At 42.1% G+C, this 25,449-nt stretch overlaps 1 protein-coding gene across 1 annotated transcript in view; it reads right to left on the bottom strand.

Moving 5' to 3' along the window:
- The window catches only part of FANCG (FA complementation group G), a 176,787-nt gene that overhangs the window by 138,429 nt on the left and 12,909 nt on the right, over positions 1-25,449 (bottom strand). Inside the window, exons 2-4 of the mRNA XM_069212638.1 lie at positions 14,382-14,472; positions 10,916-11,047; positions 2,698-2,891 (exon numbers count right to left, since the gene is read on the bottom strand). Of these exons, the coding sequence (XP_069068739.1) occupies positions 2,698-2,891; positions 10,916-11,047; positions 14,382-14,472 (417 nt within the window). The remainder of the gene's footprint in view (positions 1-2,697; positions 2,892-10,915; positions 11,048-14,381; positions 14,473-25,449) is intronic.

Raw genomic sequence — 25,449 nt, 5'->3', positions numbered from 1 at the left:
TACCCCATGTAGGTTTACTGATACACCCACCGCGACCAAACGGGTTTTGTACCTACTAGAAGTACCATTCCAAATATACCCAACCAATGCAAGCTTTAGACGTGTATAAAAGCTTCCAGCGGGACTCCTTAGTGTTATCAGTGGACATTCAAAAGACCCTGGATCCCCTTCGCTGGGAGTTCCTCTATACCACCATGACTGAGATGGGATTCGGGCTCCAATCTGCCAACTGGACACGGCGATTATACACGAGCCGGTTGGTACGAGTCTGGATGGGATCAGTGATATCAGAATCCTACCCAGTTGGACGGGGCACCAGGTAGGGGTGCCCGCTCTCACCGCTCTTGTTTGCTCTGGCCATGGAGCCTTTGCGCTGGCTGTAAGGCGTAGGCACTATAGGGGACTGCAGATTCTGACAAATACTCTATATGTTTAGCTATATGCGGACGATAGGACTCTATACATGCGTGGGGAGGAGTCCGATCTGGAGGGGGCCCTAGCAGCTCCAACCATGTTTGGCGAGTTGTCAGGCCTTTCGGGCAATTGGCATAAATCTAGTGCATACACGCTACACCCAGACTTCGGGGAACCATGGGAGGCTCGGATCGCGCCTGCGCTGGGCTGGGAGCAGACCACTATTAAACACCTGGGTGTGGTGATTTACAGAATGTAAATGCATTTTGAGGGGAATTATGGCAAGGCTCTAGCCACGCTTGGTTGTCTTTTGGATTACACTCCTCCTTTCAGTGAGCAGCGGAATATCGATTTTAGAGATGGTTGTATTGCAGCGCTTTCTTTACTTGTTTGCAGCGCTACCGACTGAACTCCCTGGAAGGTTCTTTCAGGGTCTGGATGGGGTGCTCTTGTTTTTGTACTGGGGCTCCTTCAGATGGCAAGTAGCCCCATGGAAGCTAAGGCAGTGTTCCCCAACCCACGGGCCGCGGACCGGTGCCTGTCCGTGGATCAATCGGCACCGGGCTGCCCCACTGTGACGGGCGGTAAATGTTTGATCATTTTTCCGTGGCCCGCTTGTCACACAATGGGACAAGCGGGCCACGGAAAAATTATCAAACATTACCGGTCCGCGGCGATAAAAAGTTTGGACAACACTGAGCTAAGGCTCCCAAATGGGAAATGATGGCCCCAGACCATGAACTGTGCAACTGCAGGGGGTGGGCAAGTAGTGGTCCCATTTATGGGTCTCCCTGGGTCATGAGAGCGTGGCCTGCCATCCTGAGATCTCTAGACCCGGATCCTTCTGAAACCACACCCACATCAATGGTGCATAATGAAAATATACTGATTAGAACGGCGAAGCATGTCCGGGCTAAGGTACTGAAAAGGACGCACATGAAAACCCCTATACTTCTGAGCTCCCTCTGCTAACCGCGACATACTGGCCTTCACCGGCGAACTGGATAGGTCTATACACCTGGGCCGAGACGGGACTCACTATAATGAGTAACCTGTTTACAGGGGGTGAACTCACTCCCTTCCCGGGACTGCAGGATTCTTACGGCCTCCCAGCTGGGCACTTCCCCTGTATGGGGAATTGACAGGTAAGGTCCAGGCATTATGGGGTTCGTTGTCCGCAGAACCCCCAAAACATGAATGCCTCCATTACTTAATCCTCAGCACAGGGAAGAGAAAGACAGTCACGCTCCTTTTTAGGGCTCTCCTACGGGGAGCTTGGTGGATTTCACTCTACTGTACCAGAGGTGGGTGACAAACCTCAGGCCCTCTTTTGAAGATGCGGCCTGGAAGAAGACATTGGCCGCCACCCCTAAAGTGTTGCACAATGCTTGGTTTAAGCTGGTTCAGTTTCACTTCCTGTCCAGGGCATACCTTACCCCGCAACGTATGCACGCTATGCTTCCCGGGACATCATCGGCATGCCTCTGCTGTGCCGTAGAGAATGCAAACTTTTACCACATGTTGTGGGACTGCTCTGTGCTCACCTACTATTGGGAAACGGTCCTGCGGGTTGTCCAGGGAGTTACAGATAGACATTCTGAATGCACGCCGCAGCTAAGTTTGTTGAGTCTTCATAGCAGATGCAGCACTGTTTCATAAGGCCACTGATAGGTTTGTAGAGATGGCATCCATTTTTGCCTGTAGACAATTGACGATGGGTTGGAAATCTACTGGGGGCACAGACGTGTACAGATGGTGGAAGGAGGTGACTAGGTGGGCAGACTGTGAGAAAGAGAGGCGATCCGGAGGGAGGAGGATAGAGGGGTACGTAGAATACAAATCCTACCGAGGATGGATGCAATATTGTTGTCCTGCCCTAAATTGAATCCCGGGGGAGAATTGTGGTGGAGGAGGGAACACTCTGGGATTCCCCAATGGTCAGTACTTCAGCCCTAGGAGGACACGCGATGCAGGGACACCATGAGCACGGGAATTCCCAGACCGTTGAACACTGACTGGTTTACTGTAGCTGTGAATGTTGATCTGGATGTATGGGGTTGTGCCAGACTATCCATCTGTGACTCTAAACATGTGCCCATGCTCAACACCCGAGGTAATTAATGCAGAACCTGCTCCATGTTATTAGATATAAGTTGTTTCAACTGTTATTCTGCTGACATTGTCACCTTGTCCTTACACCCTGGTTTGCCAAGTGTTTTATTCTTGTTTCTGTAATCATTGTGTTTAGAAAGCAATAAAAATGTGTTAAAAACAAATAGTTACCTGAGTAGTATTCAGTAATTGAAAGAGAGCTTTAAAATCCTGTATCTGATTAGAAGCCAGCCACAGTGCTGCCTGAAGTCCGGCTAATTGATGTAGGGATGGATCCAACTCTTCTGCCTTCACATCTCTGAGTATTCTCGGCCACAGCTCTGCGCAACTCAGCTTTGATCTGCTTGGGCAACTAGTTTCCAAAACTGGGAAAACATGAGGAGATGCCAGTATTAGGCCATTTGACACCAAATAAGTCAAGTTTATGGTGTACTGGGACTCTGAACAGCTAATACAGCTTAACATTCTGTGCATTATTTCAGAAAGCATCATATTTGGGGAAAGTATAAGAGTCAAAAACAACTTCTTATAAGCTGCAGATTTTCAGTCTGTATCTAAACAAACAGCAGAGTAGCTTCATGTGCAAGAAAAGACCCCATATTGGTCATTAAATAGGCTTGGAGTTGGAAACACTGATTAAAAGAATACAAATAATACATGTTTGAGAAAACAAGAACAGTAAAGAATATCAGGTAAAGCACAGGATCATGGTATGACAACCAACAATTAAGATAAAATGCAGTTCAGTGCTTGTTGGACCTGGCCCTTTCTGCAGGGTCACCCCAAATTTTTGCTTTCCACTGTCTTCTTTTACTGAACCCATTCTTGCTGGCTTTTACCACTTTGTGCACTTTTCCCCTGCTCAACAGTGGTAAGATGCATGTGGTGCTCCCTAAAACAACTGGTATGCACCTGATTGGTACATTTAATGTACTTTTAATTCCCTAACATATGGTACGTGCGTGTAAATTAAATGTTACTAGTGGGCAGCAGCACTCATTGTGTCACCCACTAAAGTAGCCTTGTTAAACAAGTCTGAGGCCTGCCACTGGAGTCTGTGCGTGCAGTTTTACAATATCATTTCGATCTGGCAAAATAAACCTTTTGCCAGGCCTAAACATTCTTTTTTAACACCCCTATGGTAGGCCCTAAAGGCTCATAGGGCAGGGTGCATTGTATTTAAAACGTAGGACATGTGTACTTAGGTTTTACATGCTCTGGCAGTACATAACTCCTGAACTCATTTTTCACTGTTTCAAGGCCTATCCGCCCCATTGACTAATGGTGGGTTACCAGTTTACATTTAATAAGTGCTAACTTTAGAATGGGAGCAGATAGAGATACGCTGTTTACATTCAAATGAACTCTAATTTAACATACTCTTTAATAGTGAAGTCATATTTTAAGTTACAGTTTTAAAAATGCTACTTTTAGAATGTTGGAACTTTCTAATCCCAACCATGTGTGCCTTCTCACAGTGTCCTGAGTCACATTACTGTAAATGGCTCTGTTGATGGGGTTTATGCATTCCTTCGAGAGTGACACAAAGGGGGATAGGTGTGGATATGACTGGCTATCCTGGCAGGATGACTGAGGAAGGGATGTACCCAGCCCCACTTACACTTCAAAGACCATTGCCTCCTGCACACACACAAAAAAATAATTTGACACCAGGCCAGACAAGACCAGTTTTAAATTTAGATTTTCTTTCTCAGAGCTTGTCATCCAATCTTATAACCAGTTGAGAATCATCCACAAAGGTTATAAACTTCATCCGAAAGGAACTAATGGGATTGACCAGTACAGCTGCATAGCTATTAAACAAAGTGGGGCTTAAAAAAGACCATTGTGGTACCCATTTGTTTACTGCCTGAAAAACAGAAGATAAAAAAAATTATTGGGCAGTCCCCTATTGAACTATATGTTGGGTAACAACCTCTAAATACATTAAGACACACTCACATTGTTCAAAATGGTTTGATACTTATTTTTGTTCAACAATAAGCAGGAAAACGAATGGTTGTATGTCAGTATTCTGCACAAAAATAACGTATCCCAAAATATCATAGCCTAAATATTGACAAACAAAATATTATGATGAGAAGTACATGTTAGTAAGCATTGAGCTACTATTCTTCACCTGAAGTCTATGAATCTTGAAGATATATAAAGTGTCAAGGTACATACATATCAAGTTAAGAATAGTAAATCTATACTTACGTAAGCATACTTTCCTTCCCACTATTTTGGTAGCTGATATTCTGGCTACAATAGTTTTATAACATGATATTTAAAACTGCATATTCTGGTATTGTACCAAGTTACATTAGGTTCACAAACAATTCAACACTGCCAGATACTGCAGTTACACATGGGTGATCTGCTAGTAATCACATTTGTGGGAGGAGAAGATATAAACAATAGCAAGGTGCTTCATGTGGAAAAAGATTTCTCTGAAATATAAGAAAATACCACAAATCAACAAAATAACCCCCAATCAAGCAATTATCACAATATTGGAATCAGGATTCCCTCCACGATGAGCACATTTGTTTCACCCATTTCCTTAGGCAGCCAAGACCCTCTTAGATATTTTCCCCCCCCGTTGGCCATGCTGGTGTCTAGTATATTTGCAGACAAAACAGAAATGAAATTGGTCACACATTAGAACAATGGATCTTAAAATAGTGGACTATTCAGATGGTTGCATACATTTTGCAATGGGAGTACAGTCTCAAATATGTATCATCTACAATGTGTAAATTCAAAGAATACATTCTGGAACCCATACACCTGATTCACAGATGTCAGAAGTGAAATCCAGCAGCAGAATACTATATCTTAACTCAACACATGAGGATGAAAATATTCTTTAGATTATAGATGTTATTCAGCAATGAGAACTAATAAAAGTGGTGGCTTTGTAGGAGAAGGCCAATATTAAAAGTAGATATTCTATTGCTAGATGGATGGAAACAGAAGAACCTGAAGTATTTTTATGAATACTTTTATTGGACAGACTTTAGGGATTAGGGAAGAATTAGGGAAGAATAGTACTATGACATTTCAATAGATATTGAATAGGATTTAGAAAGCACTGTGCTATGTTTTTTTAACATACATTGTACTTAGAGATGGAGGAAATGATTTTACAAATATCAAAAATAAAGCAAACATAGCATCTGCCTTAAAGAAACACCAAATGACTCTCTAAATTAGATGAGGGTATTTCAGAGTCAATCTAATCTGTTTCCTTAGCATTTTATGACATACTGTTCATTAAAGTAACAGGAGTTTTTTAGTGATTTGATTTATAAAAGGGTTTGATAAGCTATTGTTACTGACTTTATGCATGTATGTTCTAAATAGAAAGCTTAGCCATAAAAGGTGGTTATTGATTGAGAACAATTAACTTTGGAAAACTTTTACAGGGGCGTGGCTGCTGGCAGGATGTTTGATAAGTAATTTAAAGTTATCTCGTTGTTTCATTAGCCAAAATAAAAGCATTTGCGATGCATGAAGTCTGTTGATGGACCTTCCTTCTCAATCTGTTTTTCCACTAAAGGAGCTAAAATAAATGATGTTATTTTGCCGTTATGCAGAATTACAATGAGGAATTTCCCACAAATAAGTACAAGGTTAGTGGTATGCAGTTACTCCTAAAATGAAACAGTCAAAAACACCAAAATGAAGCAATTAATAAAGATTACCCCTAATTCTCATTTCCATTCTGGACTGGGCGATTAAACTGTATAGCACGTGGTCTGAAAGCCTTTGGTCTGCATAACACCTATTTAAAATGCTGAAAGGAAAATAGCTATCATCATATTTCATCAGGTCCCTAATTTTCACATAATTCGCAACCCAGGTGAAGTTCCTCTTCCTAATAGATGGGACAAAAGAACATAAGCATGACTTTTGAAGTTTGCCTTCAAGCGTAACCTTTTGATTACTTTCCACTCCACAAGAGATGCTTTCATATATTCCAGGGAACACAAAGAAGGTCCAGGTGGACTGCTAAGAAAGAAGGAAGGCTGAAGGACTATGAGTATTCAAAACACCATGATAAGTATCTTATTAGACTACAGTTCAGCACCTTTTGCACTCCTAAAGGGATGTCAGCAAAAACAATTAGAATGAAACTAGACAAAAAGATTTTCAATCAATCTACAAAGCTGAATTAAGGCTTCACTGTGGCTGTCCAGACTAGTTGTCGTACAACAAATGAGTGCATGAGTCTGCTTTTCAGATCTATGTGAGCATGTTGCTAAAAAGGCGTAGATGTTCTCTTAATCCTAATGCAGGAGAATCATTATCTGAAGGGATTATAAGAAACCTGAATTGAGCATCACTCCTGTTATTAAGTCACACTCCAACAGATGTAGATGCTTAGTATACATTGCTAGAAATCTTTCTGCCTAATGAAAGAAAAGTCAGAAAGTCACATTGAATTATAAGAGAATTAGCAAAGAATGATGAGCGATCTAGAAGAAAGCCTCACTTGTTTTGAAAGTATTTTCAAGGAGGGGGCTCTGGAGAGATTGGAGGAAGTGTTAGGATGGCATACACCGAGGGAACCCAAGCTGATGCTGATAAATGTCACAAACAACTTGGGGGGTACAAGATTTCAAGGAGCACTCTTATGGTTAGGCCTGGTGGTAGCCAAAAGAGATGTTGCAAAAGCTTGGAAAGATGTTGCTGCACCGCCAGCTGAGGGGTGGGCTAAGAGTATGGATCACTGTATGGGTTAGGAGCGTACCATTTACAAGGCACGAGGATGCCCTTAGAAATATTGGGTTGGGTGGGCGGAGGCACGGGGAATAAACCTGGAACCATGCTTGGTTACACCACGGCTATTGGAGAGACCAAGAGGGCCACGGGGGGTTCCGGGAGCCATTAGGAATGAGGGACTTCACAACGCTGGGGGTGGAAGGGAATGATGAGAACGATTTGGTATGGACTTTGGATTTCGTCTGTTGGATTCAAAAGATTGAATTGTTGATATGTATTGCCATTATACGCACTCTCACATGTTATACCTGTAGCAAGAGATACTGCCACACCGTGGTTGGAAAACTAATAAAAAAGGTTTTATAGAAAAAAATTCACAAAGGTTTACAGACGTATTCCTGAAATCGTACTCCTAGCGAACTTTCATGAAGGCCATTTTCAGATGAGCAAATATACAGTCACAGGTTTGAATCCCCTCAGCCTTTCATCCTTTCAAGGTCAATAAAATGAGGTTCATTTAGTTGGGTAACAATAAACATCAGTTATTTGAACACCAAGAGACCATAGGGTCAACGTGCTCTTTACAAATATGCACCTATGTTATGTTGTATTTGTTTATGTAAAAATCTGCTGAGTGATTGCAAATTTACTTTTCTATACTCCAGTTTTTCCCCCTATAGAACATGTTCTACTCCTGCCCTTGCCACAAGTAAACTTCCAACTTTTTCTAGTGTTGGAAGAGACTGAACAGGACTTGGTAAATAAACTTCCACAAGCAAGTTAATGGATGTACACAACCTCACAGTGCACTCTTAACTCTGGAAATACAGCTTCCCACTATTTCCAGACCTTCTATAAAGTCTTATGGAAAAGTGGGAGAATCAGAGCCTTGCTAGAATCCAAACGTTTATATAACATGAGCATAATCAGAGGGGCTGCCATAATTTGTAACCATACGACATGGCACCAAAAAAGACAAGTGGAGTTTTTTTTTTAACGCGAGTAGATTTATGAATCACTGTGTCCTCTGGGTAAGTAGATATTTTATAAAATCGCACACCAGTTATTTTGCTCTTGAGCATACAGAGCAGGGCCTGAGGCATTATTTCTATTAGGGAAGCAGCTTTGTATGTCATCCACTTAAAATCATTTGGAACCTCTGGATCAATTACTTTGTCACGCATAAATGCCAGAAAATCAAACAAGTCTTCTGAAATACTTCTTTGAGGACGTCTACCTAGATGGAATATCAGAAGGACCCAGTGGAAAAGATAAGACTTATTCAGATCAACCTAATATCCAGAACTGGTAATCAATAAGCAAGAGAAAGAACAAGATTAAGAGGTCAGTTTAGAAGATTCACTGGAACATGGCACACGATCCAGAGGAACGCAAGTCCTGAAGATTACAGACGTCATTGAGAAAAGAAAGGAATTGTTCTACAAAAGAAGCATTGTATTGAACGAGTCCCTATGAGGTCATGATAAGCACAGATGTTCGAGGCAAATTGAAAGCACCGTCAAAAAACATAGATGTCCGCATTGTCAGTGTTCGGTGCTCAGTGGACAGGGTACCTCTTGCAACTCTACTACCCTTGAGAATTATGGCTTAGCAGGATGCAGTTCTTTATGCTCACCAGCACCAGGTGAAGAAAGACCCTGGGTCTTGTGTGATGGTGACCTGGATGATGACTCTAGTAGAGCCTTTTCTGTGCCTGATGCTCTACCTGGGTTCATTTGGCAGAGATTCTTGACTACTACCAAACAGTAGGACCGGAAGAGGACAGATCAACAGGACCGAGATGAAAGCTGCGGCTGGAGTAAGGAGGGGGGTACCTCCTACAGTACTGTTGACCAGAAAGTGAATGACACCAAAAGAACCAAAGGTATTTCCCAAATCCTCAGAGTGAGGGCAGTATGTTGGTGAGTACTGAACGAAGAACAAATATGAAATTATTTTGACGGTGTCTGGAATTACTATGTGAATGCACACGTTCTATGTGAGTGTGTGTCAGCTTTACACAGGTATTGCTTTGCAAATAGGCGCTACTCACAAAAACTTTCCACGTGTGGTAAATATGATTTGAAGGCACCAGCGGCTAGGCAAACAGACAGTTACTCTCAGCTAGAGCGTGGGCTTCCAATGGCTCCCAAGGGAATATTTTAGGGTGAAGGCAATGGCTTTTGTCAGGTTGCGACTGCGTTCAAACTGCGATGTGCATACAAAAGGCCAGGAATGTAACACATTGACGCTGTCTGGAGTCAGCCAGATTTCATAAGACGGGGACTGAGGCTGTGATTTAGGGGGCGCATCGGAGGAACGACGATTCACTCCCTGGCAACTCGCTTGGTCTCCTTACTAGCACTCAGGGACAGAGACATACTCAGTCTCTCTGCACAATGAGTGAGAAACACTGCTCCCACGAGAGACTGTCCCAGTATTATGGTGCAAGAGAAGCTCAGACAACCCTGCCAAGAAAGGGAGTGGACCCCATGGTGCAACAGAGTATGGTTCCTGGATGCTCCTAAGTGCTTTATGCTTGGGCAGATACTGCAAAGGAATGATGACACTGTGTGAATGGCTTAAATCTGGAACTAAGCTACTGGACTGGGGAAAAAGGAAAGGGAGAGGCGAAAAACATAAAAACCTTTAAAAGAAATAGAGCAAGGCCACGTAGTAACAGTCGATAAGTAGTAGAAATGTAGGTTCCAACCCACAACAATAATTGGAGGGAGGGGGAAACTATGAGGAGTATCCACTAAAAGGTGGACAAATGGGGCATGACTACAAATGGCTTATCTCTGCTTGTTCAGTACAGGGGGGCAACACTGGGATTAAACAGCTATTCGAGAAGTGCTGGTCATGCCACTAGGTTGCAGGGTAGCCACATAGTGAGAAAGGGGCAACATTGGATGTAGCAGTATCTTAATTGCTTTGAGTAACCTACTGTACCTGTCTGAGACAGTGATGCTGTGGTGACCTGTGATCCAGGGAAATGTAGCCTTTCCCAGTGCTTTGTGTGGCTACTGAGCAGCTTACAGGTAAAACTGAAAGCCCAAGAGTGAGTCAAGTGTTCTATGATTGAGGATGGATAGTAAGTCATTTGCATTGCGGGGGAGGTACCAGTAAAAATAAACAATAAAAAGTAAGAGTGCGTGGTTAATGTTGGAATACAAACGGAGAGACAAAATATGTGCAATTCTCAAGAGAACATGGAAGTGTAAAAAATCTAAATTTCAGCATATGGGGAGATTTGTGCAACATCAGCCAGCTCATATATTTAGAAAGATACATTAAGTACTTATGTGGCATCATTACCACAATAGATAGTGGAAGATTGAACAAGTCCATTGAAAAGCAATGGCTGGAATCAGTTACAGCGTTCTCAGGGTGCGTGTTGAATTCATAGAAGCGGAGTAATAAACCTAGCCACACAGCCTAATATCAGTGCAAAGGATTTTACTGAGATTTTATTCAAATGTAATCAGAATATGTGTAGAGCACCATTCCTTATTCTAAAGGCTTTTCAATCCTAAAATGCAGAGTAGTCTATTGGTTGCTCCTTCCTTTTGTTATCAACATTGGAAAACAATGTATGGCGGGACCAAATTATTGAGAAGAATGATCAATCAATGTCTAGCGAGCAAACTGGCTTTACCTCTAAGAAGTCCTTGGTGTATTGCCTTCCCATCTTGGTCTGTGAAGCCGCCTGTCACATTGATGCTGAAAACAATGGAATTGCAGAGAATCGCCAGCTCCAAAGGAAGGCTAAGAACAGCAGCTGGCAGACCTGTGATCCCAAGAAACCAATAGCAAGACTTTCAGCTTTTTGCCTTTTTTTGGAACAAGTGTCACAAATTGTACTAATAACTATACCAGGATTGAAATATTGCACCCATATACATAAAGCACAAAGTTCAAACCATCTTAATAACCACTGAAAATACAATCATGTCAACCTCATTAAAATGAGCAGTGTAGAGTACTAAAAAATATTCCATCCAAATAAAATTCAGAAAATGTGCCTCTAATCTGGAATTATTCTACAATTGCACCCAGGCATATTATGCACACTTCTCGATCCACCCCATTAGATACCTACCGCACCTAGTCCCTGAACATGATTCTATGTGGTCACGCAAGCTATCTGGCGCGATACACCACCCTACAAAGTGAATCAGGGCGGGCATTGATACGATGGCGTGCACAGCTCTGGCCTGGCAGGCGCTGTTCCGCCGAACTGGGGCTTCGGAGACATATGCACCCTCAATGCCCATATTGGACCTTCCAGGACTGCAGATGGTGGGGGGTGCTATAGTCACTGTAAGTTGGCCCTGGCATCCACAGACATTGGTCTCTTGCTCACTGTGCCACTGGATTCAAGCTAGCCTGGCGGATGAGGGGCAATGCCCCGAAACCGGTCCCAGAATGCTTCTTTCCGGTCCAGGAAGGGCCTGGCCTGGAGTTCGGGCTGGTATGTTCCCATGAGGATCAGGGTCAAGGCTGATTTGCATATGGATTGGTCCAAACTTAGGTGGCATGGTGAGAAAAAGAACAATGGATTTAATCCAGATCTGTGACTGAGGGTTTGCAAAGTTTCAGCACGCTCCCCATCATCCTTTTGTGGAGCTAATGATGCTAATTACTGACATTTTTCGGGCACTGTTAACCAAATTGTGGTCCCGGTCATTATAACTTTGGCAATTGTTGATATATTTTGAGCATGCTTTTTTTTGGAAAATGTATTTATTGATTTTCGTTAATCAACAATAAGAATTAGAGAAAAACTGCAACAACAATTGTGCTCGCACTTTATTGTGTGCCTCGTGTAAACATCTCATCCCGTCCCATCTCATTCGCCTGTCCTCCCTAGGTATAAGAAGTCGTATGTAACATCGCTTGGCATCATAGTATCAGAAGGAAATTAATATTATATTGTTAAATGGTGTGTATGCATGGATTTAAAGGCAATGGGCAAACACAGAGTGATAGTCGTCACAGGGTGTTAGTGATCTATTTTGAGCATGATTGATCTAACTGTTGCCAACTCTGGCATAAATGAGTCTATCCCATGCATAATGATGGCCACTCCTATTAGAATGATTCCTAAACTTTGTATAAGGTGTATGAAAGGGGCTGGTCGAGCATTACCATTTTCAGAGTTGATTAGGATGAGAAGGGGACATCCCTGATTTTAGCCCAGTAAAGCCCACTTAAAACTACAGTGCTGATAAATGAGGTGTTGCACTTGGGATGCAAGACAATCGTATAACAAATGCTGGATCACCTGGAACGATTGAGAGGCAAATGGGACTGGCATTTAGGGATCATGCGAAACCTAGATTTGCAGGCTACTGTGATCCACCAAAGAGATGGGGCCATGCAGGCCAGTCGCTGCTTCATTCAGTTATAAATTCTACACATAACCTACTGTTATAGAACTCAACTCTACATGGAACTGGTACATGATCGCAAGTGCCACATTTACAGGATGGAGGATGGTATTTGTGCACTGCTGAGGCATTCAGTGATATCCATATCATTCAGAATGAGGTGGGCAGTTAACTTAAAACTTCTACTGGGAGTTGAGTCATTCTTGACGCCATAGATTGCCCTTCTATAAATTCCAAATGATGTAGCTTGATCGTCAAAAGAGGTTGTGAGCAGGGGATGGAGGACTTCTTCCCACCCTACCATTGCACTATGGTGCAGGGTAATGAAGTAGGGTAAGGCACCTGAGAAACAATCTATAAAGGAAGAAGGTGACCCTGAGAATTCACTAAGATGGGGGAAGGGGGGTCTAGATAGAAATATTGTGGACCCAGGAGTTACGGGAGACCGGATGGTTACTCTTATGATGGAATGGGCTCCCAGAGCCCTTGCAGCACGTCTGAACCCGCCTACCACAGACAACTGAGTCTTGTGGTCTGTTAACTGGTAAAAGAGCTTTGCTCTGTCAATTATTATTATATGTGTGGTAAACCTTAAGCCCTGATCTGTACTTGCTGCAGACAAGATGTAGCCTGCTGCTGTTCATTTTCATCAAGCTGATGTTCCATCATAAAAATGCCAGTAATAATTATTAAGAAAACCTGCTTGTGTAACCTACTTATACTGTGGATCCACCCCAGGCACCACGGAGCAGGAATTATATCAATAAAATTGATCCCACCCATAGTTGCCATGACATTTATTTTGCTCTTTGCCTATATTCATGGATTAACATGCTATAGCCAAGATGTTTTTTTCAGAAATATTTCCTTAGAGGACGCTTATCATGAAGTACTGATTTAAGGGTTCCCTGAGAAGAATGGACCCCTCAATAGGCACAAGAGGAGGGATGTAATTAAAAAGTTGGAATAGTTAAGAGCAGAAGACCAGAAGTCAAGCCGAAATCTGAGAGGCTGAAAAACAATAAGGCACAGCAATTGTGTGGTGCAAGGCTCGGGGGGCTTGCAGAAGAAGCACCGCTGATGGCACAATATAGCAACTTACTCTTGAGGTGTTTATCACAGGTGTGAAAAGGGGAGTATGGTTTCTACCATGCCATGCTAATGGGAGATCCATGCCATGATAATGGGACCATTAAGAATCAGTTCAGCCAACATCTTCACTAACTGGCAATGGCCCTGCCCAACTCAAGGTTAGGGTGTCTGAGTGATACCAATTAAACCTTACTTGAGAAGCAGATAGCACAGGGTTAGATAGTCCCACTCACAGAAAGTTCTAATACTACCCTTCTGCCTTATGCTTGTATTTCATTGATCTATACACACGTTGTTTCATGCGCCTGCACTACAAAGGGTAGATTTCTTTCACTATCATCTTTTACTCCTCTGTAACCTAACTTCATTGTTGGTTTTACCAACCCCCGTCCCCTGGTATGGTCTTTTTCTATCACATACCACCATTTGTGTTCTGCTTTGTTCAAATCTCCTGTCCTTCACACTTGCTGAATGTTGGCTAAATAAACATTTTGTGTACAGCCGCGTAAAACGCATTGTAACATTGTACCATTCTTTGCTATTAATCATATATACGTCTTACGCAAGCCAAATATTGCTTAGACAAGAAAATCACTACTAGATAGAAAATAGAACTGATCAGCATAAACAAATCTTCACCTTGAACTTTCTGAAGCAGCTTTTTCAGGGCAAGATGGCAATCTGTCACTGTCACTCTGAGTACATCCTCATCACCTGAGGAGTTTGCTGCCTGAAAAGAGAAAGTAATGTATTCATCAAAACAGAGAGTACATCTACTGGAAATGAATTATTTTTGTGTAGGATCATATTTAGATTAACTATTTGTTTGTGATGCAAATTAGGGCGTAGAAGACAATACATTAAGACAGGCCAATATTGTTAGATACAGGTCACACACACTAACAATAACCTCCATCCTAGACCTGACCTCTACTCTCTGTAACTCCTGAGACACCAATTCTTTCAACAAGTGTTTGTTTGGAAACTTTGACTCTGACTGCCAACTAAGTTGTGATAAAAAAAAGTTTATAAATGGATTGTTAAAAGCGAAAAAGTACACCTCAATAGAAAGAAAATTGTAATACTCTTTCAATCACAATCTATAAACCGTTAGTGGAAACCTCTAAACAGGCTTCTCAAAAATGACTGATAACATACAACTCTAGATAGAACTTTTTAGTATCTAGAAGAATTATCAAAACCATCAGAATGTATCTCAGTTGTACCCGTCAGCTTAGCACTGCAAAGAGCTAAGCTAAGGTCTGCCAACTTCCAACCCATCCCTACTATTCATCTCCCGCTTGGTTGATCTTCACTTGGCAGCCAGAAGCACCAGTGCATGTTCTTTTAGATCTTCGAGAAGACCACAATGTTTTTACTCATCTGCCATAAGCCTGCAAGAGTCAGGTTTTGGAGCAGCTCTTTTCCTTCCTGTTGATTGGAGAACAAACAGAATTACAAACATTACATTCAAGAACCTGTCTGCTTCCCTTTGGAGTGCAACAGGGCTTCTCACTGTCTTGGTCTTCAGTGTTAACAATAATCTGTTGGCTCTCCTGAAGGCATTTTTACTTACTGTGCTGTGTGCATGGTAATCAAATCCTCGTGCTGTTTAGGCTTGGATGATACGGTTTTTTTTCATTCAGATTGCTACACGTGGCAGAATGAAGAGTAGGAAAATCAAACTTTGCACACTAAAATTAGGTCCAACTCCTCAGGCATCTGCCCTATTTAAATAACATTAGTAAAGATGTTGGATTCAATATATTCAACAGTGTGATTTGCATCAAACCCGGACAGTTCATTCAGGGGTGTGGAATTCCTACAGCCCGATGCCCAGAACATATTGTTTGGGACCAAGGGCAACAAGTTTTCATATTTATTTTGTCCTTGGGACAAGTAGCCCCAATCCCCTGCAGCACAAATCCTTTGGCTGTCAGTTTACAGGCAAGGGAACTGTCTGTATTTGAGATAATTTGTATGCCCTTATGTTAATGCCGTTCGAAGTTTATTTATAGTTCATTCATACAAAGCTTATATTCTTAAAGCGAGCGCTCTAAATAAATGTTGTAAGCTCTGACTGCACTACTCGACTCGTCCAGTAAATGTGCACACGTTTGCAAAATTTAAGAATATGAGGCTACGTATAATGCTCCCAGATCGCTCTCTGATTAGATGCAAATATTTGCAGATGGTTGAAAGCAAGATTGATAACTATTTTTTTTCCAGAATAGAATGCAATTAGGAAAAAAATATTTTGCTAAACTGCCGTGAAATTTTAGGTATCATTACTTAGAAGCATCATTTAGTAAAATGTGTTGATGCATGCTGGTGTTTATAAAAAATATTTATAATGGAAAATCACTAACCAGTTTCGACAAGATTATGGGAAACATGAAAACAAACAAGCACTGGCAAAGCCAACAGGTCTGACATTGGCAGTCAGTCTTATAGTTTTGCCAATGTGTCTTGTTTTGACATGGCTTTTGTAAAACCTTATTGTTCTGGGAGCTGCCAGGTCCTCACCATTGTAACAAACATTGGCAAAAAGCAAAATTATTTTTTGGTCTCAAAAAGCGCACATTGTCACAGTAGTTCTTGGCACTACTTTGTGTGCCAATATTCTCCTTGTGAAAGAGCAGCATGGTATAACTCAGTGAAGCCAGCTGATAGATGGATAGAGAAAGATATAGAATTTAAATAAAAACAAAAAGGTCTTAGTTAACGCCAGACCTAATTAGGGGCATCATTCTTAAAGAAAGTCACAAAAGTGAACCCAGGGTATATGTCTTTGCATTACTGCAGATTTACGTATTTCATGAATTCACAAGAATTGACAGAAGTAGACCAGGAAATCATGGGCCAGATGTATCACCACGGCCCTTTGCGATTCGGAAATAGCGATTTTTAAGAAATCGCTATTTCCGAATCGCAAAGGGCCATGTATCACATTTGCGATTCGGTAATAGCGATTTCTTAAAAATCGCAAATGCTATTACCGAATCGCAAATTGCGATACCGGCCCAATTCGCAGCTATGGGACTGTTTTGCTGCATCTTCTTGCGATTTGGATTTTGCGAATAGCAAAACCAGGTCGCAACGCACAAAATAGCAATTTCTGCGATTTCTTATTTTTGGTCTGCGAATGCCTTTCATGCATCGCAGACCACTTTTTTGCACTCGCAAACGGCAGATTTTTGCGATTCGCACCGTTTACGAGTGCAAAAAAGTTTCATACATCTGGCCCCATTTTCCTAGAAAATGTGTGAACTGTATTTTAGCACAAGCAAATATGCATGTGTAGATATGCTCATGTGAAAATATGTTGTTTACAAATTCACTTTCCCTCCAACCACTTTTTTCCAAACCCTGGAAAAAGTTTTACTTTTGCCCTTGTCAGGAGTACATTTCCAATCTTTCTCAGTATGGGTAAAGATTAGAGAAATGCTGGTGAAAACCCTTAAAATATGCAAGTTAGTAGGTTTGCACAGACTCAAAAGAACATTCCTGCCACAGAACTATAGCTTACTGATTCCTCCACTCTCACTATGTAGATCTGCTGACCAGTGGAAAAATAAGGAACATCGCCAGTATTCAACCCCTACTGTAGTTTTAGTCATGGCATAATCAAAGATGCTGTTATCAGAGCTCTTATATATTGAGATTGCTGCCCTAATTTGTGCCGCAACACATGACTCCAAAGAGACATGTAGATTTATTGACAGGACAAGTAGGTTTATAAGGCAACCTGTCCCATGGACAAGTAGATATTTTAATAAATTCCATACCCAAGTTCATTCCTATTGATCATCATTCCTCATATACTACCAACAGCCCATACATACAAACTTCAACAACCTCATTTACATCCATAGCATTTCCATACACCCACACTCTAAAACCAACAGTGCTCCATAACACCAGATCTGGATTAGTTCAATAGTGCCAATCTAACCCCAACTAAGAATTTTGACCTTCTATACATTGCGGAAACAGGGCTCAACATTCACTCACAGTCCATCATGGATTGATAGGTCCCTCATGTCTATTTAATAACAAAAGGCAAAGTCAGACATATCGTCTATATTCACAAAGACTCAATTATTTGCAAGCAATGCCAAACTTCCACTTACTCCTAATTTGAATGGGTCAACTTTACTGTTACCCCTTTTCATAAAACAATACTTACCTACATTTCTTTTATCAATGCCCACATTTTTCAAACAACTTCTTCAATCAGGTCACTGAGCATTCTATGATGAAACAAATGCCATACTCAAATAACATCTGAGGGAATTCAACTGGGAAAACAAAAACACTTACCTTCTTACAACTAACCACTAACCATGAACATTCTTTACTACCTCCCCACACAAAAAGGAGCATACCAGACCTCACTGCTGCAGATATGTTAGTAATTAAATACCTCCACCAACCCATTGATGTCAACTGGTCTGCCCACTTTCAGATTTGGTCCATGTCCAGATCTCTGGCATCAAATACTCTCAAACTGTAAGTCTGGAATCACCCTATAAAAAAAGTCACATCTTCTGCTATCTAGACCCTCCTACCAAACAAGACCTTATTTATTTGTCCATTCGGCAGATGTTCATCATAATAGCTCCATTACAACTAAAAAGCAACACACAAAAACTGACACTGCCTTGGTTTACCGAGACAATTAATAATAAATTAAATTGGGTTTTTATCTCAGAGAACACTTGGTGTGCAACCAAATTACCCACACTTCTTACTAAATTAAACCTCTGAGAAGAGTTACAAACAATTGATCAGTGTTGCTAAATCACTGACTGACTGAGCTATCTTCTACACCTGATAAATTGTTTCATAACATTCATTCAAACTCTACCCGTCTTCAAACCAAACTTTTTAATCAAATGACCTTTCTTTCCATCTTCACAGACAAAATAAGTTCTATCGGTGATACTTTCAGTCTCAAATAAGCCCTGGCTTCTAAAAGTAAGAACACCTAGAGCACTTTTAATCTTAGCACCAAAGAGGAACTTACCATAACAACGAATCACCTCAAGTAAACCAATTATTGCCTAGACTTACTCCCAGCTTTCATCATTAAAGACAAGTTACAGCAACCTTGTGCACTCTGAACTACGCTTCTTTCATTCAGGGTGTCTTCCCCGACTCACTGTAAACTTACCAAATCACCTGTCCTGAAAAACCCAACTTCAACCCACAGCCTCCTTCCCCACTACAGACCCATATCTAACATGTCATGGCTTGGAAACACATCAAGAGGTGAGTATCCAGTTGCTCATCACCCACATTAATAATAAACAGCTTGTAGCTCACCAAAGTATTCACACTTCTAGCCTCCTTGCAGTAATGACACTGACACGCTCAAAACCTTAGCTGATGTGCATTACTTTCAGGATGAAGAATGCTTCTCTCTTTGTTCTCCTCAATCTCTTAGAGGTATTTGTATATGGCAGACTAATTTCAATACTGGTTCCTTGGTTAACTTCTAAGCTGGTTCACCTCATTTCTCTCAAACCAGTCTCAAGTGAAGATTATAAATCGTACTACAAGTAAAGCTGTATGGTTCAATTCTTGCACACTCTCTGTTCAATCTGTTCCAAGAGAGGATGAGTAAGTTGCTGGAGGCATAGGAAGTATCCACGCAACAGTATGCCAGCGAAATCCAACTCTACATTAAAAAAAATCATTCATAAACCATTTTCTCACTCTACATATTGGTCTCACCAAAAATTAGATTAGGAAAGCACACAACTCTTCGCAGTTCAAAGCTTCCTAATCTGAGTTCCTCCTCATTACACACAACCAAAAGAACAAATCTGACAAAACTCTTCTTGATTAAGTTAAAGTAAAGGACTTCTCTTCTTTCCTCTCTCCGTCAATTAACTAACCAGGCATTTACACCAATCCCCACATTAACAGGACATTAAAACCCGCAAATTTCCACCTCCAGTCTAAAGAAAAATTCAACATTTCCTTTGTCTGATCATTATACAATTGTGGCCTGTACTCTTGCCATCTTTTGTCTAGACTCTGACAACACTATTTTGGTAGGGTGCCTCAGTCTTCACATAGCCCTCTAAAGACAACATTGCCCTCTACACTCAGACTTATTTACTCAAAAAGAAAGTTTGATCACATCAGTCAATTTCTATACACCTTACATTGACTAGGCACCAAGACAAGAATGCAATTTAAAATTGGCTGCTAGCTAAGAAAGCTCTACATGTGAACACACCTACCCAATGTTCAAACACTTCCTAAAATCTCAGATAGACAAACAGGACTCAGAAGCAGAAATTATTTGCACTTGGAAATACAAAGATTTCAAACTACTTAAGTACAAAATCAACCTTGGACGAGAACTGCTACGGTTTTCTAGAACTCCTTTCCTGATGATCTCAGGGCAAAGCATTCTTTCCTACCTTCAGACATTTAAGAATTAACCTGTTCAGTCTATTCTGGAGATAAGATTGTTCTAATTGATGTTTCTGTTTTAATCTTTTCTGCTGTAATTCTAGGTTATGGATAAAAAGTATAGGTTCTGTAAAAATATAAAGCTACTAATGAAGCAGGAGCACTATTGAAAAACACTAAATAAATACAAAACAAAAACCTGGGATTTATGATTGACAATCACCTCTACTGACTGAATCTAATGAATCTCAAATACAAACCGAGTGTTTGTCCAAGTCTATCGGATTCTCTTTCTACACAGCAAAAGAGGTAAAATCACCAGGCACCTAATCCTAGATAATCATCTTCTAATGACTTCCCACATAAAGCACAGTGCGTTGGCTGCTAGAGCAACAATGCTATTGCTTTAAAAAAAACTCTCTTACAACCTCAAAACTTCAGACTAGCCATGCAAACCAAGGATGTCTCCTGCATAGATTACGCAAACTCAAATTTAACACGATTTACTAATACTAACCTTGAGCCACTAAAAGAAGTCCTTCACTCAGCTGCAAGGCTAGTAACAAACACAAACATATGACACTTTACACCAATACTAAAGGGCTTACACTGGCTTCTTGTAAGTAAGAATACAAATCAACAACAGCATGTGTCATCATTAAAGTGTTGATGATGACAATGAGTTCTGTAAAGCGAGCAAATGCCCACTGGGCGTCTTGGCGCTAAGATGAGAAGTAAAGGTGATTAACAGAGAAGGTGAATCTATATGCCAGCCAGTTGAAAAAAGAGAAGTTTTCAGCAGCCTACGAAAACTGAGTAGAGAAGTGGCCGATTTGAGCTTGGGAGGAAGAATGTTCCATTGCCGAGCCATGCATCTTACAAATCCTCTACCGCCCCATGAGGAGCGCTTAAAGGATGGCACTGAAACATTGTTAAGAAAGCTGGACCGAAGAGTTCTGGGAGGTTGATACCAGGAAAAACGTTGTTGTAGGTAGACTGGACCCAATTCATGCAATGCCTTGAATGCAATACAGAGGGCTTTGAAGGAGATTGGATGTCATCTGAAAGCCAGAGCAGTGCCTTCAAGGACAATCATGCAGACTGGAACTTAGGAATCCGAAATAGGGGCCTGCCTGCTGCATTCTGCAGAGTATCCATCTTGTTTAACAGCCCAGTTTGCAGATTCGGATAAAGCCCATTATAATAGTCCAACCTAGCTAACACTAATGCTAAAACTACGGTTTTCAGAAGGTCGAAAGGGATGTACTGCAAGAAGAGAGAATGGCAATAACTTGACTTTTATAAGTAAGCTTGTAATCGATGATGAAACCCAGGTTCTTCACCTTATTATCTGGTTGGGGAAGGAGGCCCATATCCAGTGGACACCAATCTGGGGACCAAAATGAGGGATTATTTCCAAGTAGAAGCACTTCAGGCTTTTATGAATTCAGTTCAAGACAATGACATCCCATCCCATCCAGTCACTGACCACAGACATACAAATTCAGGATCTCTTGCCTGTAAACTGCATGGTATTGTTAGTGAGAGAGACCATAATTTGAGTGTCATCTACGTAAGATACCCAACAATTTGCTCAATGAAGCAAGTGGTGTCACATACAGATTGAACAAGGTTGGACTCAGCGAGGAGCCCTGTGGGACCTCACAGGGGAAGGTAAGTGGTTCGGAGGTAAACCATGAAAACCAACCTCAATACTTGTGAATAGTATTAAAATATATGGGGGTCAAAAAATATGAGGAATAAAGACACTTTTTAACCGGAATCTTAATAAAATTCTAACATCACTGGGCCACAAACCAGTCCTTCTTGGGTGCTGCACCTACCTTCTGGATGGCTTCACCAGAACCTTTCGGATGCAACACAGGCCTGCTTTGCATTAGGAAGAAGAAGCAACTACATCTGATGTGAATTAGTATAAAATAAGGATGAAAAAAACACTACTTATAATTCAATACCCAACTCCCTGAAATGTTTCTTCTTTTTGCTACTAGTTCTGTTCTCACAGTACTTTTGAACATACCACACCCTACCCTCAGTTTTCATATCATAGTTACCTTATACTAGTTTTCAATTCACACTTCATGTGATGCGGCTTTATCTGTCTGTTCTTCCACCATCCAGTAAATGTTACACCCACTAACCTTGATATTTTCACATTGTTTTTGTTCTTCACCAGACTTAGTATACAGTTGCATCAGCGTTTAGCTTCTTGGTCTAAGTAGGAATTTTAATCAATTTGTAAGTTGGATGCATAGGGGGGTGACAATTCTTAGGTCTGCTGAGATAAATATGTAAATAAAGTTAATAAGTTAACCAGCTCTCCATTACACCTCATGTTAATGCTGTTACCAACTCTCAGTCACAGGTTCATCTGCCCTCTCCCACCGGGGGATATCAGTTACTGCTGACATCTTTTAAGTACTTTTTCCACAATGGTTCCTTGGGTATTTTTATGCTCTTGGTCCTCATCATGCAACTGTAGAAAATAACTGAAATATACAAAAAGGTGATGGATGGAATGCGTAAACTAACCTCAGCCCCTGCTAATACTTGGGCCGCATCCCAGTACATCTTATTTTCCACCTCATGCCACCTCAGTTTGGACCCAGCCATATGTAAATGAGTCTCACCCCTGCTCCAATGGGTAAAGTCAAGCTTGAAATGCCTGGCCAGGTCCTCCCCAAAACGAAACACAAGCAACCCAAGACGGGTTTCACACCTATTAGGGCTCATCAGTTGGGTATAGCTTGGTTCCAGTGGCAGAGTGTGCATGGGACCCATATCTGAGCATAACTGTCTCACCTAGGGCGCCACACTGAAGTCTACAAAAAAGTGATGGACGGAATGCTTGCAATAATTTCAACCACCAATAATTACTCAGGCCGTATTCCAGTACATCTTATCTTGCACACCAAGCAACCTCAGTTTGGACCAAGCCATATGCAAATCAGTCTCAACCCTGCTCCAATGGGAAAAGTCCAGCCTCCTCCTCCGGTCCTCCCTGAACCGGAGAACAAGCAACGCAAGACTGGTTTTGCCTCATTAGGGCTCATCAATTGGGTATAGCTTGATTTCAGTGGCAGAGTGTGCACAGGTCTGTAATGCTATCTGTATTTACCCCCAGCTCCATCTCGACCACTGATTCCATTTTGTGCTTAGCTTAGCTTCAAATTGGTGGTGCAGGTATTTTTCTGCACACAAGTTATGCAACATATTTTTCGCTCCTCTCACTCTTTCTCACCATGGCAGGGACATAACATGGAGGAGTGAGGGAGAGATAACGATATACTACAGGATGTTTATGGTACTGCAGGGAACAGTTCGGTCTTGGGGGCGCACCTTGTGATGTGGCCAATCTTTAAACGTGCTCTTTCTACACTGACCTGATACAGCCATTAGTTGAACAATAACTTACTATATGGGAGGGGGAGTTTCTAGAATTCTCCTCTCCAGCTTGTTTAAAGTATATAAGAGGGAAACTTGATGACCCAGGTTAGACAGAACTCATTTGCGGGAGGGACGCCTTGCTCTCTCTTTTCGTGGTCGTTTGGATTCACAACTTGAAGCTGGCACAGAGATGATGTCTATGTCAATCCCCATAGTGATGTCTTTATTATTCTTATTTTTAGCTTTCAGTCAATCAATCAAATAATTTCTTAAGTGCACTACTCACCCGGTAGGGTCTCAAGGTGCTGGGAGTGGGGGGGGGGGGAGGGGACGGTTACTGCTCGAAAAGCAATGTTTTTAGGTGCTTTCTGAAGGTTCGAGGTCCTGGGTCTTGCGTAGGTTGGTGGGGAGGGAGTTCCAGGTCTTGGCAGCGAGGTGGGAGAAGGATCTGCCGCCGGAGGTGGTGCGTTGGATGCGGGGGACTGTAGCGATGGCGAGGTCGGCAGAGCGGAGCTGCCGAGTTGGTATGTGGAAGTTGACTCGTTTGCTGAGGTAGGCCGGTCCAGTGTCGTGGAGGGCTTTGTGAGCGTGGGCGAGGATTTTTAAAATTATCCTTTTGTTGATGGGCAGCCAGTGTAGGGATCTGAGGTGGGTGGATATGTGTTTGTGGCGAGGGAGTTTGAGGATGAGACGTGCGGCTGCGTTCTGGATTCGCTGGAGTTTTCTTTGAAGCTTGGCTGTGGTCCCTGCGTAGAGGGCGTTGCCATAGTCCAGTCTGCTGCTTAGGAGTGCGTGGGTGACTGTTTTTCTTGTTTCTAAAGGGATCCATTTGATAGTCTTGCGTAGCATGCAAAGGTTGTTGAAGCAGGAGGATGATATGGCGTTGATTTGCTGGGTCATGGAGAGAGACGAGTCCAGTATGATGCCAAGGTTGCGTGCATGGGTGGTGGGGGTGGTCCAAGGAGTGGCATGTGAAAGGTCCGTTTGTGTGTTTAGGGTTGGCCTGGGCGCAGGCGGGGTGCTGGCCTAGGTTGAGAGCAATGATTTCTGTGGAGGAGTTGTGGTGCTTGGGGGGGTTGGAGAAGCGTGGACCAGGTGGACGGGCGCTGGGCGCAGTCCAGGCATGAGCGGGTGCCATTAAGAAGGGGAGGTGGGAGGGAGGAGCAGCTGGGAGACAGGAGGAAGTGTCCAATGGGGGTGCGAGAGGGGCGGGGCTGCAGGGGACGCAGTGGCTGGGTTTGAAGGAAACGGCGAGAGACAGAAAAGAAAACGGGCACAATTAAAACGCAAATACAGAGTGGAGCACAAAATGGGCACAGTTAAGGCTAAAAACAGTATTAAAAATGAAAAACTAAATACAAAAAACGAAATACGAGCTATGGAACGAAATACACGGTATACTAGACACGCCTACCACTAGGCACCAGGGATGAGGCGCAGGCGGGTGCCTGCGGGTGGTGGAGGGCCTCAGACTTCTCTTGCAGCAAACAGCGGGGCCAGTGGCACGGAGGCAGCCGAAGTGTACTCCTGCCCAAAGCAGGCTTTGCATTATGCATTAATATATAATCACTATATAGATATATTATCCATGGTTGAAGTAGTGCATTTTCTTTGTTTGTTTCTATGATCATTATTATTCTACCCGCTGTGATTATTTTTAGAAGTTCACTTGCGTTGCTGCATTTATCATACACGTTCACACTATCATTTCCCTGTACGAACATTTTAGAAGTGCCTTAATAAATCTATTACTCAGACTAAGAGTGCTGAATTCTTGGCATTCCTTTCAGTTTGCCTTCTCTCAGTCTGAAGTGCAGCAAAACAAGGTCCCACATCAGGGCATACCTGTCCAGGCCTCGAAAAATCATGA

Source organism: Pleurodeles waltl, chromosome 1_1 (genome assembly GCF_031143425.1).
Source record: "Pleurodeles waltl isolate 20211129_DDA chromosome 1_1, aPleWal1.hap1.20221129, whole genome shotgun sequence".
In the NCBI taxonomy this organism is placed as follows: domain Eukaryota; kingdom Metazoa; phylum Chordata; class Amphibia; order Caudata; family Salamandridae; genus Pleurodeles; species Pleurodeles waltl.
The sequence above is the reverse complement of the archived record's forward strand: the minus strand, read 5'-3'. Positions and strand labels throughout refer to the sequence as shown.